This window comes from Triturus cristatus, chromosome 10 (assembly GCF_964204655.1).
Source record: "Triturus cristatus chromosome 10, aTriCri1.1, whole genome shotgun sequence".
NCBI classification, from domain to species: Eukaryota; Metazoa; Chordata; class Amphibia; order Caudata; family Salamandridae; genus Triturus; species Triturus cristatus.
Window position 1 is genome coordinate 478556526 of NC_140593.1, and position 14373 is coordinate 478570898.

General features: G+C 45.9%; 1 protein-coding gene across 4 annotated transcripts in view; it reads right to left on the minus strand.

Moving 5' to 3' along the window:
• The window catches only part of PFKP (phosphofructokinase, platelet), a 299364-nt gene extending 285872 nt beyond the window's left edge, over positions 1-13492 (minus strand). For 3 of the 4 annotated variants that reach the window (XM_085631900.1, XM_085631899.1, XM_085631898.1), the window contains exon 1: positions 13125-13463. In XM_085631900.1, coding sequence (XP_085488026.1) covers positions 13125-13212 — 88 coding nt within the window. In that variant the 5' untranslated portion in view covers positions 13213-13463. Of the gene's footprint in view, positions 1-13124 lie in introns of all 4 variants that reach the window. The other variant, XM_085631901.1, reaches the window with a different exon arrangement.
• Positions 13493-14373: the final 881 nt, after the last annotated feature.

A 14373-nucleotide genomic window follows, 5' to 3' on the forward strand; every position in this document is an offset into this window, starting at 1 on the left:
ATAATGGAAAATAGACTATCACAAACACCGTCCATGTCACGATCAAGTGTTAATAGAATCACTGATACTTCCCTAATTAATGAGCAGGAAGGGATAGAATTATGTCTAGACACGGACGCATCAACCACAGATAAAGAAAAAAGTGATAGTACACCAGCACGAACTAGGGGTCAAAAAGCAAGAAAACAAAAAGCAAAGCGGAAACAGAAACACTTAGAGTCACTGGTAGATAAACGTAGAGAGAATGGTGGACGCTCTCAATTGAGTAGGCCTTTTTCTCCTGTAGCACAAAATCATACTCAAAGTGAGGTGCACTCGGGCAAAAATAATGAACAAAGCTCATTAAATAATGCTATGCCGGGTAATGAAGATTTCTGGGGGAGACTGGAGACCTTAATAACTACTCTATTAGGACCTTTTAGTCAACAAATCCTCAATATTGACAAGAGGCTGAAGGCATTAGATGACCATGTGTTGAAATTAGGCACAGGGTGTAACTCTATAATTTCATCACACCTTGTTGCATCCAATACTAATATACAAAAACCACAACACACTATGGCCAACAAGAAAAGTGTAGTGGAGACCAATGCCTCCCCCTCTACATCTAAATTGAGTAGAAATAAAGGTCAACCAAACACAGAATCCTCAGCCAGACAGGCATCAGACACCAAAACAGCTACAACAGTTAGTTCGGGAGGAAGGGAGAAACCCACTGACACAAATAACAGGTCAGTAACGAGGCAAGTGCAGGATGCTAACCAAGATCACTTAGCAGATAAGCCTGATATAATTGAAGTGATTAATAAGAGAAAGATTCCGGCCCGCATTAGTTTGCCCCCAGATTGCGGACCATATGTTTTGATTTTAGCCAATGTCCCAAAATTGGAGGAAACCAAAGAGGAAAATTACACAAGCCTAAGAAATAGAACTCTTCACTGGCTTTCTGCAAACTGTAATTTCCCAATGGAAGGAGTAGGAGAAATTATTCACACACAGAGAGTAGGGTGGGTGGGCCCATTGAGGAAAAATTTTGAAGGAGATTGCATCATTATAAATTTTAGATCTCCACAATGGGTGCAATCCACACTCTCAAAAGCCCCACTGCCCTCACCCTGGGAATTTAACACTACTCTGCTTCCCCTCGGGTATTTTTATAGACATTTAATTGACCTTCATTCTAACCCTGGGATTAACTTTTTAACAGATCAGCGGGGCATGAATCGTAACATTGCCAATGGCTATGAACACCCTTACCAAGAGTTCAATACTAATTTAAGGAATGGTCGTTCATTAGGCCATCGGATTATACCCCCACCATATCAATTCCCATATCTACCTCTCCCCACTCCCTCCTATCTCAATCCAAGGGAGAGACCCTATGTAAGGCCTAAACAAAACTTTAATATGCCCCAGAACGAGCCAAGGTATATGTATAATATACCAACGCATAATCGTTTTGAACATGCTCTCTCCAATTTGGAATGTCAAGATTGACTGGGGAAAAGAAATAGGGGGAGTGAGGATGCACAAATTATTGCTAAGGAAAATCCCTCAGATGTACAATGCAATGAGAATGTGACAACGGTATCACGCACTGTTTTGACTATGTCCCCAGTTATACTTGAGAACATAACTATTCCATCAATTCAACCTAAGCAGTCTAGTGGCTATAATACCTCTTGTGCCCTTAAACGCCCCAAATTGTCCATCCTTAGTTGGAACGTTGCTGGGTTGGAACCAAGATTGCTCGACCCTCAATGGATCAAGCTATTGGATAACAAAGACATTGTTATGTTCCAGGAGACATGGGCTGTCAGCAACTTATTCATTGAGGGTTACCACTGTTTTAGTATAACTTCAAAGAAGCCTATTTTTGGCCGTGCAGTAGGAGGATTATTTATAGGTGTTAGTACATTGGTGGGAGGCACCATTAAGGACCTATCAGAAGGAAATCCGAACATTCAGGTCCTTGAGCTGAAGCTTAAACTTAAACCCAGGATTTTTATAATTAATTTTTATAATAATGATTTTTACTCTACACCCAACACAAACTATATAGCCCTCTCTAAGAAAACTGGAAACAAACTTGGAATCAGAGGGGGGGATAGGGATCTTAATCGGCGGTGATTTCAATGCTAAATTACCAAAGAAGTCTTGGACCGAGGACACCAACAATATCACGGATCAAGCTGAAAAAAGGGGGCTTGAAATAGCAAAATTATTGAATGAACATACCCTTGAGAATGCCATGGAAGTATCTCTAACATCTGACATGGACTATGTCCCCACGTTTAGGGGGCGCGACTGTTGTTCTACTATTGATTTTATTTTTATGTCCCCCGATTTGCTGGACCGTGTATTGGAATCCAAGGTGATAAAAACATCTTTTGGTGATCACAACCCCCTCACAGTTTCTTTGCACTTAGGCTCCCGCCCTGTATATTTGAAATCTATTGGTGCAAGAGACATTACGCCATCAAGTGATGGTCTGCGGCTGAAATGGAGGGGGATTGATAGCGGAGCTATTTTAGAAAATGTGCAGAATGATCATGCTGAATTAATTAATTCATGTCTATTTTTAAATGGAGATAATAATAGAATAATCTCTGACTTTGGCAAATTGTGTTTAGTGATCAAAAAATTGTTGTTAGTCCCACTACCAAAAATAGCGAAAGAACCGAGATGGTTTGACTCGACTTGTTCTAAGGCAAACAGGGACCTGCGTAAAGCATTGTCTTCTAATCCAAGGTGCATATTGGAGGTACAGATGGCCAGGAAAAATTACAAGCTAAAAATTACTGAAAGGAAGGCTGCGCTGCTGGTAGAACAGTGGGAAGCATTGGTCGCGAGTGCAAATTTGAAGAGCAGCGGCCCCTTCTGGTTAGCCGTTAGGAAGACGCGAGATATGGGGAAACAACTGTCCCCAATTAGCTGCAACATTACTAGTAGTAGCTGGGAGGCCCATTTTGCCAAAATATATGCTACCCCCTCTAAGGAAGTAACTATTCCTACTCTGAGGGTGACATGCAATCTCAAGATTGACCTCCCCGAGATAGTCACAGCCATTAAAGAAAGCCTTGGTAACAAGGCCCCTGGCCCCGATGGGCTTCCCATAGACATTATTAAGTATAACACGGATCTATGGGCACCAATTCTCCTCAATGTTTTCAATAGTCTACCTATGGTGCCAATGCCTGATACCTGGGCGACCAGCACCATAGTTCCCATTTTTAAGAAGGGAGATAGGTCAGATCCAGCCAACTATCGTCCAATCTCGCTATTGGACAATACCTTAAAAATCCTTGGACGAGTTATTTACAATAGGATGATAGAGTGGACTGAAGACACTGACCTATTGGACCCGTGCCAGCTGGGATTCAGGAGTGGCGTAGGCACGGTGGAGCAGTGCCTAAATTTGAAATTGATTATCGATAAGTATAATGTTGCCCGCTCTAGTCCAATTTACCTTGCATTTATGGATCTTTCATCTGCATTCGATCTAGTTAACAGATCCAAATTATGGCTTATGCTTTCTAACTATGGTCTGGATGCAAGTCTTGTTAATTTTCTGGCCTACCTCCATACAGACCTTAAAGCACAAGTTAGGATCGGGTCTGGTGGCGATGTGTCCGGACCCATAAAAATAGGTAGGGGGGTAAGGCAGGGGTGCGTTCTGGCACCCCTGCTATTTATTATTTATATTAATGGTCTTGCCAAAGCCTTGAGACAAGTGACGAGAGATGTGCCAATTATCCAGGGGAATCAACTACCAGTTTTATTATACGCAGATGATGCGGTCATTATGGGCCGCACCCCTAATGCTCTTCGTTTGCTTATTAGAGCATTCGTCCAGCATATGGAGGCACTCGATCTGCGTGTGAATTTTAAAAAATCTTTTATCATGTCTAGCGGACCCGGGAAAAGGAAGCTCAACACGATAAATGTAGGCTCGGATAAATTAGAATCCGTAACCTCCTTCCCATACTTAGGAATGGTTTTCGCTGCGAACGGCTCATGGGGTGGGCATTCTGCCCACGCCATGGGCAAGTTCTCGAAAGCCACCAATTCTATACTGAGCCTCCAACGCCCGAAGAAAATAGGTGCCACTAGGGCTATTTTAAAAATGTTTAAATTACAGTGCATTCCTGTGGCAACATATGGGGCTGAGGTCTGGGGCTCAGGGAGAAACTCAGGGATTCAACGGGAGGAAAATCGCTTCTGTAGGAAAATATTGGGTGCTCCCTTTTCAGCCTCTGAATTTATTTGCCACAAAGAACTAAATCTCCCCTATGTATGCGATTTTATCAGAGCCAGACCAGCCCTATTTTGGATTAGGATTTGGACAAATAACTTTGCGACCTTAACCAAAAGCATTATATTAGACTGCCTAAAGTGTGACCACCACATGTCCATACCCTGGTTAGCTGAGGTCTCTAAAACATTATGTGCAGTGGATAAAGGCAATCTTTTCTTAGAACCCACAGGAATTGAGATGAATGATAAGGTCATAGTCAAACAAGCACTTTATGCACTTTTTAATTCAGAAAGACTGGGGAAGGAGCTGTCTAAATCTTCTGTTGCTACATACATGGGGTATGATTTGTGTAGACACCCACTACCATCTTACCTAACTCTCCCCATGTCCAATTGGGAACGATCGCTGCTCTTTCGTTTAAGGGCAGGTTCTGTAAAAACTTTGTTGGCCTTCCCTTTGGGGTATCATCACACAGTAGAATACAATCCTTGCCCATGTGATGGAATTAGCAAACAGAATGACATCCACTTCTTATTCTTCTGCAAATTTTATCTAAAATATATTAATTGGTTTTTAACTCCCTATTTTAGGAAATTAAGACCTCTTACATTGGGGGAATCATGTTCACTATTATTTTCCCTGGATACAGATGAATTAATTTTTCGCACTAGCACTTTTCTGAGATTAATTGTACATGCACGTAAAACGATGGAAAATCCCTGAAAATTATTTATGTTAGTTGTATATTTGCAAATGAATTACTGTGATTGTGGTGTTTTTATGGATTGTATTATTGTACAAATGTGTTGTTTTTCTTTGTTGTACTTTTATGGATTTTATGAAATTCGAATAAAGGTCTTTTGAATTGAATTACTGTTTATTGGTTTGCATTTCTATACATTTTCTACACTTAACTGCAAATACAAGTTCCTTTGTGATATATATAAATCTTCGAGGTATGTAGGTGTGCAGTTTAGAATAGTAAATCCTTACCTCCCACTGTTCACCTTTCGATAATTTCTACCTCAATAAAGAAGAAACTATTTTCTGTCCTGTCGATATTTGGGATTCGATTTTCCCTACTACAATCGCAATAGTAAGATAAAGAGACAGGATGTGTAGGGTGGTGGAAGAAACTGGCTGAAGATAGAACCAAGAACAGGCAGTCATGACCTATCATTCTGAGGCATCACTTTCAGTCAATGAGAAAAATGTGGGCCCTACATTTGTTTACTGATTTATTTACAAAATAAGGACTGGTATTTAGCCATTTGGGATAGGTGCTGCCGCAAAGAAACGTTGAGAGTTCATCAATGAAAACAAATGCATCTGCAATGCCAGCAATACTGCGTAAGTGAATGGTAGAGGTGAGTGAACATGGCCTTCTGTAATATTTTTTAGGTTGAGTGCGGTCTTCTTTTTCCTGAGGGAGGACAAGCAGAACTTTGTTCAACTCCCTATGGAAGAGATGTTCCTGCACTGCAAAAATTCAAGATTTATTTCTCTGTATGATTAATTACACAAATATTAATTTAAACGGTACCTACTATTTTTTTTATGTAATACTTTTGTATCACTATTCATCCCAGTGTAGGGTGTCAGGGTGCTTTACATCATACACAGAGACACAATATATAATGCAAGTATGTAAGTCAATACACAGGAAATTTTTTACATCAGCCATTGAGGGTTATAAGGTTTAGGAATCACATATCATCCATACTTGTAGAAAGTATATGTTAAGAGTGAATGGTGAGGAGAAACACAAAGTCAGGATACAAACCGTAACGCAGTGATTGTGGTTGCCAGTACTAACAAGGCTTTATTACTTCCCAAAAGAACCCTTCTTTGCAATCTTGGAATAATATCAGATTGAGAAAAAAAACGATAAGGATCTAAACCCATGACCTACAGTTAGCACGCAGCTCCTTGATGCTGGTAAATTCTTCACTGTATCATATTAGAAGTCTTGCAAACTATGAACTGGAAGAAACAAAATGATCTTAGTGTCAAAAGCAATTGTTTCTGAGCAATAGTTTCTGAGGGTAATACCGGCCGCAGCACAAAAAACAGTAGTGCATGCCCTGCTGGTGTCGCGGCTCGACCACATGTACTCTACTTGGGCACTTCGAGAGGCAGGCTGGCAATGCTGCAAAGAGTACAAAACGCTGCAGCCCGGGTGCTTCTTAGATTACCGAAATGGTCTTCCATCAGCCACGGTTTGGCTGAACTTCACTGGCTCCCCGTCAAACTCAGGATCGTATTTAAAGCGCTGTGTTTCACGCACAGGATAATGTAACCGAGGGGTCCCAGTTATCTCTTCCCCCTGATCAAGGCTTACGCTCCTTCCAGAGCACTTAGATCCAGAGAAGCAGCGCTGGCAGCAATTCCCAGAGTACGTCGAGCACGACTGGGGGGCAGCTGGTTTGGGCTGCGCACAGCCAAGCTATGGAATTCTATGCCAATTAACCTACGCCTTGAACAGTCTGAGGCAAGTGTCCAAATAAATCTGAAGACCTGGCTCTTTAGACAGAGCTAGAAGCCCTCCTGCCACTGACTTGCCAGGCCCTGATTTTGCTTAGCGTGGGGACACTCCCTTGGAGTAACCAGGCGCTTTATAAATCTAAATCCATTCATTCATTCACTTACCTATATAACAGAAATACAAATCTGTGAGCTGTGTTTTGCAGCAGGCCCATTAACCATCTATGACACTTTAAGAGTTAAAACTGTGATGGGATAAACCACAGAGCTTTCCAAGAACTGTGTTAACCACTAGAGTTTTTTTTACCACTAGTATAATCTCTTCAAAATTGCTGGAAACACAATGTTCTCCACAGCAGGTGTCTTAATCCAGTAAGATATTTTAAAACGCAACCTCTTTGTGACCAATTAAGTAACTTTGAAACGGTTTACTGTGACATATCTCCTTGTTGCCAATTTGTTTGCAGCAGATTTTTTAGTAAATGTAAAATTTTACTGTGAGGCTCTAGGTTCATGGAGTAGTTTTTTCCACTTCCTTCACTGCGCTTTGTCGTCCTACGTGCTATTGTTTTACACTTCGGGAGTCATCCCGGTGATTGGATAACCGAATGCGAGTTCAATACTAAAGCGGCAAAATTAACTGCGTCTGAAAATGTGAAACGTTGGACTCCGTCTAACTGAAAGAAAAGCAGATGCGTCATCTCTGTATTAAGAACGCAGGAGGGCCTCTGGTCACCTGCGGCTACAGGAAGTAGTGCTTTTTGTGGGAGCTGCTCCAGCCCGAGAATCTCGTTCTGCATTACCATGTAAGGAATGCCATACTGTGTAGCACTTCCTGAACCGCGGGGCCAAAGTGAAACAGTGCCTGGCTTTCCACATCCTCGCTCCGAGTGTCTATGAGCACGGTTGTTATGGCAGAGGTAGACGTAGAGCTGGGAGCTTTGGGAGAGTGGCCCTTTGACGGTCTCACGCAGGCCTCGGCGGTGCTTTAAAATAGATGTCACTGGAATGGCTGCAGGTATACAGCCACTTTAGATGACGTGTTTTAGAAAATCTATCCTGGGGATGTAATGTACATCTTCTGCACACTTCTGGAGCTGTGCGTTCATGGGCAGTAACGAGGGACTTTTCCGTACTTGCACCAGGCCCTTTGCATTTGCTGCGCCGCTGCTTCCTGACGGGAGAGTGAGGCAGTTGTCAAGTACATCAGGGAGAGAGAGGGCTGCTGAACTTTCGCAGGAAGCAGCTGGTATTTTGATTATTCTAAGTTAGAATAGGACTGAAATTGTGACAGGCATCCTGGAAAGTGTCTGAGAGCAAGCATGGAAGGCGCCGTGGTGACTCTATACCATCAGGCCTGACAGGGGTTTCACATTGCCGACAGGTAGGCTGTAAAAAAAACACAGCCCGGGCAATTTGAGGGATACGTTTTTACCCAAGAATGCCATAATGTGGAGTTATTGTTTATGAACGTGACACGCATCGTCGAAAACAACGCATTCGTTTCACATTAGCTTCAATAAACCTGCAAGCACAGGCCAGCAGCGCTGTGAGGAGGTGAAGTGATGCAACGGACACGAATATGATGTGGCGCCCGGCTCCCCCCGGCTGTGGCGTGCTGTCTGTCTGCTTCACTCTCTCTGTGCTGCTACAGTGGATTCACTGCCCCGCCTCGTTTCGCTCTATTTTCTAAAAATAAATGTCCCTGGGGCCACCGCAGCAGGGGTGACCTTGAGAGGTTATAAGGTTTTGCGTGTCTCTGCGGGCGCTGTCCCCACCCTCCGTCAGGAGCACCTCTCAGACCTGTCTTCGCCCAGTGCTAAGCAGAGGTGGCGGGTGACAGGCCGGATTCAAAGATTATGTCGGTGGCACTGTCAGAGCTTTCCAAAGGCCAGGCAAAGCTTGGAGGCATGACAGAATTTTATTTTCATATCATAAATATTCTTTTTACCCAGTGCTTTTTGAACTTGAGAGAGGTGAAAACATAAATCAGGCAAGTCAGGCGACTGACTGACTTTTTTTTCTCCCACCACCTTCCGACCTTGGAGTGGGCAAACACCCCCTGTTCCCTTACATCAGTCCAAAACGTTCACACCCCCGCACTATGTTATCTGACACGTGCTCTATGCCCTCAGGCTTTCACGTACCACCCTCAACACTCAAACAGGGCTCCTGGGCATAAATCTTTATACGGTTGCGTCATCCACTCTACCCCAACTCGCTCACCAAACCCTTGACCTGTGTGGTGGGATGAGTGGGTATGTCTTCTCGCACTGTACATGACCCGCACCCTGGTTATACTTCATCTTTGAAGTTAGGTTGACTGGCGCCAGGCAGGTTCGCAGCTGTACCGCTTCAGGCCTGGCTTCAGAGCCAGGTCAGGCCCCAAGTTGCCATACCTGTTGCTGGGTGAAAAAAACGCGTTTAATTTACCGGATTACACCTGTACATAGCGGGCTGGTGTGCCAATGTATGGGGAGTTAAAACTAGGATGAAGCGGTCCTGGGTTGCTTGTGTTTCGGTTCAGAGAGGGCATGGATTGGCAGTCCAGTCCTTGGCAATTTGAGTTGGATTGTTCCATTTGAACAGGGTCAAGACTGATTTGAAAATGGCTGGGTCCAAACTGAGGGGACATGGTGTGCGAAATAACGACGGACTCTTTGAAATTTTCCGTGGCTGATATCGATTCAAACATTTTATCCATCACGTTTTTTTTAATACTTTGGTTAAAATAAAATCATTCACATAAACTGCCTTCCTCAGGGGGAAGGCTGCTTCAGTTACCCTAAAGCCACGCTGCTTCTAAACCTTTATGTTCTTCTTCCTCGTACAATATCTGGCACTACTCTGGAAGTCTAAGATAAAATAATGTATACCCATCCCCCCCCCCCCCCTCTCTTTGGAGTTAACCGCAAAGAAACCCGCAAGAGGTGAAGGTCACACCCTCCATCCGTCAAGGTCTTCATCATTCTAAAATGAAAAAAAAACGGGAAGTGATGAAAAGAGGGGCGGATAAGAGCACGTTCTGGGTGCAGGAGCGCGCTGCATCACCTGCATTAATAAACCGCCCAATGATATGGATTGTAACCGAGGGGCTGTGCATCGCCATTGCTGTCCATGGCGCCCAAGCGCTCTGATGTCTGAGGGCGTAGGGGCTCGTGCCAGCTTCCTACATCGGAGCGTGCTTTCCAGCCAGTGCACGGAGGCAGGAGGGTGACATTGAGAGGGGAAGGCGCGCCGGGCCGGGTGGGCATCCCCCCGCTCCCCTCCCGCAGCTGCTGCCACCTCCGCCCGCACCGTGACGCACGGAAGAGGAAGCTGCAGAGACTTGCAGCAGATCACGTACACACGGGAGGTAGAGGGGAGAGAGAGGGAGAGGCGTCTCCTCTTCAGGACTGTGGAGATGGGTATCATCGTCCCTGTCTCAGGGAAGGGTGATGGGGAGAGGGAGCAGCGACTTCTGGGAGAGGAGGCGTCCCCTCCCAATCACAGCGGAGAGAGGGGGAAGGATATTCGGGGATGGGGGAATAGCAGTGTATATCCATAGAGGAGGTAGGCGCATCATCAGCATAGGGAGAGGATGTCCGAGGAAAGGAAGGGCACAGCCACAGAAGAGTGAGTCACCGTTTCCGTCACAGAGGAGAGCTGGAGGGGGGCACAGTGCCTCTCGTGGGGAGTTAGGCAGCGGTGGGTGGGAGGCGGGGCGCACGGTCTCTGCCTAAGAGCGAGGGAGGGATTCCCCGGACGAGTACCACAAGAAGGGCTGGAGGACACTCGACTTATCCTACAGGAGAGCAGGCAAAGTGTCCTAATTTGCTATTTCAACACAGGTGCAGGCCCAACATGCTGCCGCCATCCTAGTCGCACAATTGGAAGCGAAAACACATTAAAGAGTTCGAGGCGCAAAATTAGCACTGGGAGAACCTGATAGTTAAAGTGGGTACCCCGCTGTTATCACCGCCAGTGACAGAAACAGTTATTATATAATCAGACTTCCCATAACAGGTGAGCACGCTAAATACTACTGAGTCATAGGCCTTCTAGAGCGAGCAAGGAGATGGGCTCACTGGCTGCTGTTTGAGTAGTAAAATGAAGCGATAATCAGGGTTCAGTGAGCCCCTCGGGCCTCTGAACACCGGCGCCACTGCTCCTGCTGCACTAAGAGAAGTACGCCTCTAACCGATGGATCCGATTAACGAAGGGACTGAGATTAGACAACGGTTTAAACCTGGATCATCGCTCTGGGCCCACAGCGATGGAGCCCATCATCACACCTGCACCATTCAAGGCCCTCCCGTGATGTTAGCGTTTCTGAATCCCCACCCTGCTATACCCCTGCGTCACATCCTCCTCGGTGACACACTTGCTCCTCCGACAAGAATGGATTTTCTGGGAAGTATTGAGGAATATCTAGCTCTAGACTAAGGTACCATGCGCCGCATCCAGCCGCCTTGTGTCCTACTAATTGCACAACATATTACGCTCGATGGCGTAAGGCAAAAGGATGGAACTAACGGCAGAATTTGAAGAGGGCCCCTGAGTCTCTCATATCTCACAGATAAGTATAGGCCTTCCATAGGTGACAGGGGCCCACTGGAGGATTTGAGGACACCCTACAGCACAGGGGTAGAAAGGTGTACTTTACGCCCCTGATTACACCAACATATTCCCTCGTATGCAAAAATCCCGCTCTGCTATTCTACATGTCTCTACATGGAGGATGTCATATGTCTGGTGTATGTCGGTGCTGTGCAACAGGGCCTCAAATCACAGTAGTATCTTGTATATTGTCAACGGGATAGCCATTTTGGAGGTTTGCATGCAATACGTTTTCCGTCCGTTTGTCGAACACGGTCCCTCTGTCTGCTCCCTTGAACTCCGCTAGTACAGGACATATGTTCTGTTAACACTAACAGTGAAAACGAAAGCCGGTTGTGACCGTGACTGAAAGTGCTCAGAGAAAACCTGCATTGCAGCATATGGTGTTCTGAAGAACCGATTACTCAGCCCTCCCCGCTGCTCCAGCCGGATCGTGTTGTTAGAAAGATGAGCTCCGGAGCCCATCCCTTGAAAGGCCGAGCCTGGGATCGCGCAGGTAACACCTAGCGTTCCAGGAATCCGGAAGTGAGTTTAATCCGTCAACGCAACACAAGGCAATCCGCGGGTCACCCGGAGAGTCAGTAGTGGCTGGCCACTGAAGCAGACACACACAGAGGACATTTCTGCTCTCGCGGGCATCCAGAGATGGATGCACGGGTACGCACGCACACTTCTGCGCCAGTCAGACGCACGTACATTCACAACTACAGACAGATGCATACACCTACGCATACTCATGTACACACATAAACACTCTCGGGACGCCTGTGAGAGAATTAAACCATGTCCATATCCTGAAGAATTGACTCAGGGAGCCACTGCAACGCGGGTTCTATAGTGAGTAGCGATCCAAACGAATGGGCATGAGGGGCATAAAGCAGGCCCCTCCAAGCGGAGGAGGGGGTTTGCTTGGGGGGTCGCTTGGGGAGGGGGCGGCGGGCTCGACCTTCTTGGGCCCCCTTTAGAGACAACGCCAATGACTATCTGTGAGATATGGGAATCTCAGTGGCCCCTCGCACATTCTGCAGGGGGGCATGGTTTTGCGTTACGCCACGGGGCTACATCTGGGCATATATCCTTCAGCCAAGGTTTATTCTGATCTGGTGTCATTTATATTAAGCAAAGTTTTGACTAGTGCCCGTCACCACTGGCCCAGAACAGGCTAAGTGGTGCTAAACACAGGCTAAAGCCTGGGCACGGGTCTATGGGCGCAGACTAAGATCGTGCGTGCAGGTGCCAAAACAAGCTAAGTAGAGTAGACACCCGCATCCAGACAAAACCAAGGAATTTGTTCCACACCAAAGGCGAAGTACGTGTATTTATTAATCTCCAGAGGAAACTCTAGCCACACACCCCTAACTTTGAATTTGTATCATTCACACCAATGGACTGTGTATAAACGATGGGCAGTACCAGCATCCTGCATTTCATCTCCTCTGTATTCTATTCAAATGTTACATTACGTCACTTCTTTGCTGTACAGAGATAACATCTCTTCTCATCCGTTTCTCACAGCCACTAGTTTTTCATGAGCTGCACTTCCTCTATGTAATTCGTTAGTCACCGCCTTCCCGTGGAGCATGCTTGGCACGTAACATCCCTCGCGTCCCCATGGATGCCGTTCGTGAGCTGGGCGCCACTGGAGTTGGTGAGCTTATTTTCCCAGGAGGAGAACAAGACAGCAGTCTCCAAATGAAATGCAGAGTCCCTACTCTGACCTTCACCCAGCGCTGGATCACGGCCCTCGCCTCACACCCCCACCTCCGACCCCCGAGCCGCTTACCTTGTGCATCCCCTCCGCTGGTCAGCACCGCGATGGCTTTACCGGAGCCCGAAAGATTCTCGAAAAACTTCTTGTCTGGCTGCGCCATGATCGTTCCGGGTCTCCCCTTCCCAGGAGTAATTATTTAAAAAATACACTTATAAAATATAGATTTGCCTCTGATATCCAGGGGAAATATGAGGTAGGCACTAAGCACTGCCCTCTGCCTGCAGGAGCGGCCCACGACTCAGGCGGCAGCAGCAGCACAGCGCGCAGTGCGGACCAGGATGCGCTACCGCCCCTTGCTCCCCTACTAGCTTCTTCCGAGCCCGCGCCCCCTCCCCTACTCCTGCTTTTCAGTGACAGCTCCCCGCAGGCCAACCAATCTTAGCCGGGCCATGTCGATCACTGTTGTGAACCGCCCACCTCTGTGAACGATTGGACAATCAACGAACCACAAGTGTCAGCGGATGTACAGTGGCCAATAGCAGAGGAAAGGGGCAGGCTATGCGTGTAGCTGGGATGCTAGGATGCTGGATGCAGGAGGTAAAGTGACGATAGCTGCGGATTTTGTTGGTTGGTAACTACACGACGGATAGAATTACATGGACTGGGTAGTTGAGCTTGAACTGCCTTGGGAAGGAAGGAGGTCGGAGGTAGGGAAAAGGAGTGAGAGTCAGACCGCTCCTAGCCCACCAATGAATTTTAGAACATATAAGGAAGGGTTGCAGTATATTCAGCGCCTAAACTCCCCTGCTATATGTTATGCGGGTTTAAACGTTATTGTCTCTGCTCTGAAATTAAGGAAGATGTATGCTAATTAATCATGACTGAGTTTTGCTGTTTGAATACATGGATTTTATGTTATAATAACAAACTTATTTTTTTTAACAGTACATAAATAGTTTTTGCTGAAATCTGAGATTTCCTGATAATTTACCCATGTTCCCCAGTATTTATCCGCCATGGCCTTTTTTGGGAGATACCTTCCTAGTAATGACCTCTAATGTTTGAATTTTTTAATGTGTATTGATGACTAATTTCAGTATGCTGTATGTAAATGTTTATGTGTTTTATACTCATTAATTGACAGAATAAAGAATTTTGGAATAACTTCCTAATCCCAAACAATCCTTCTAAAATCTTAGTTTCCCTTCCATGTAACCTCCTACCCTTTCACAACCAGAGCTGTCATACCCATGCACCCACTGACTTCACCACTCGCTCCCCTGTCACCCTCCCCCAAACCGTCCCCTGCTCCCTAACCATA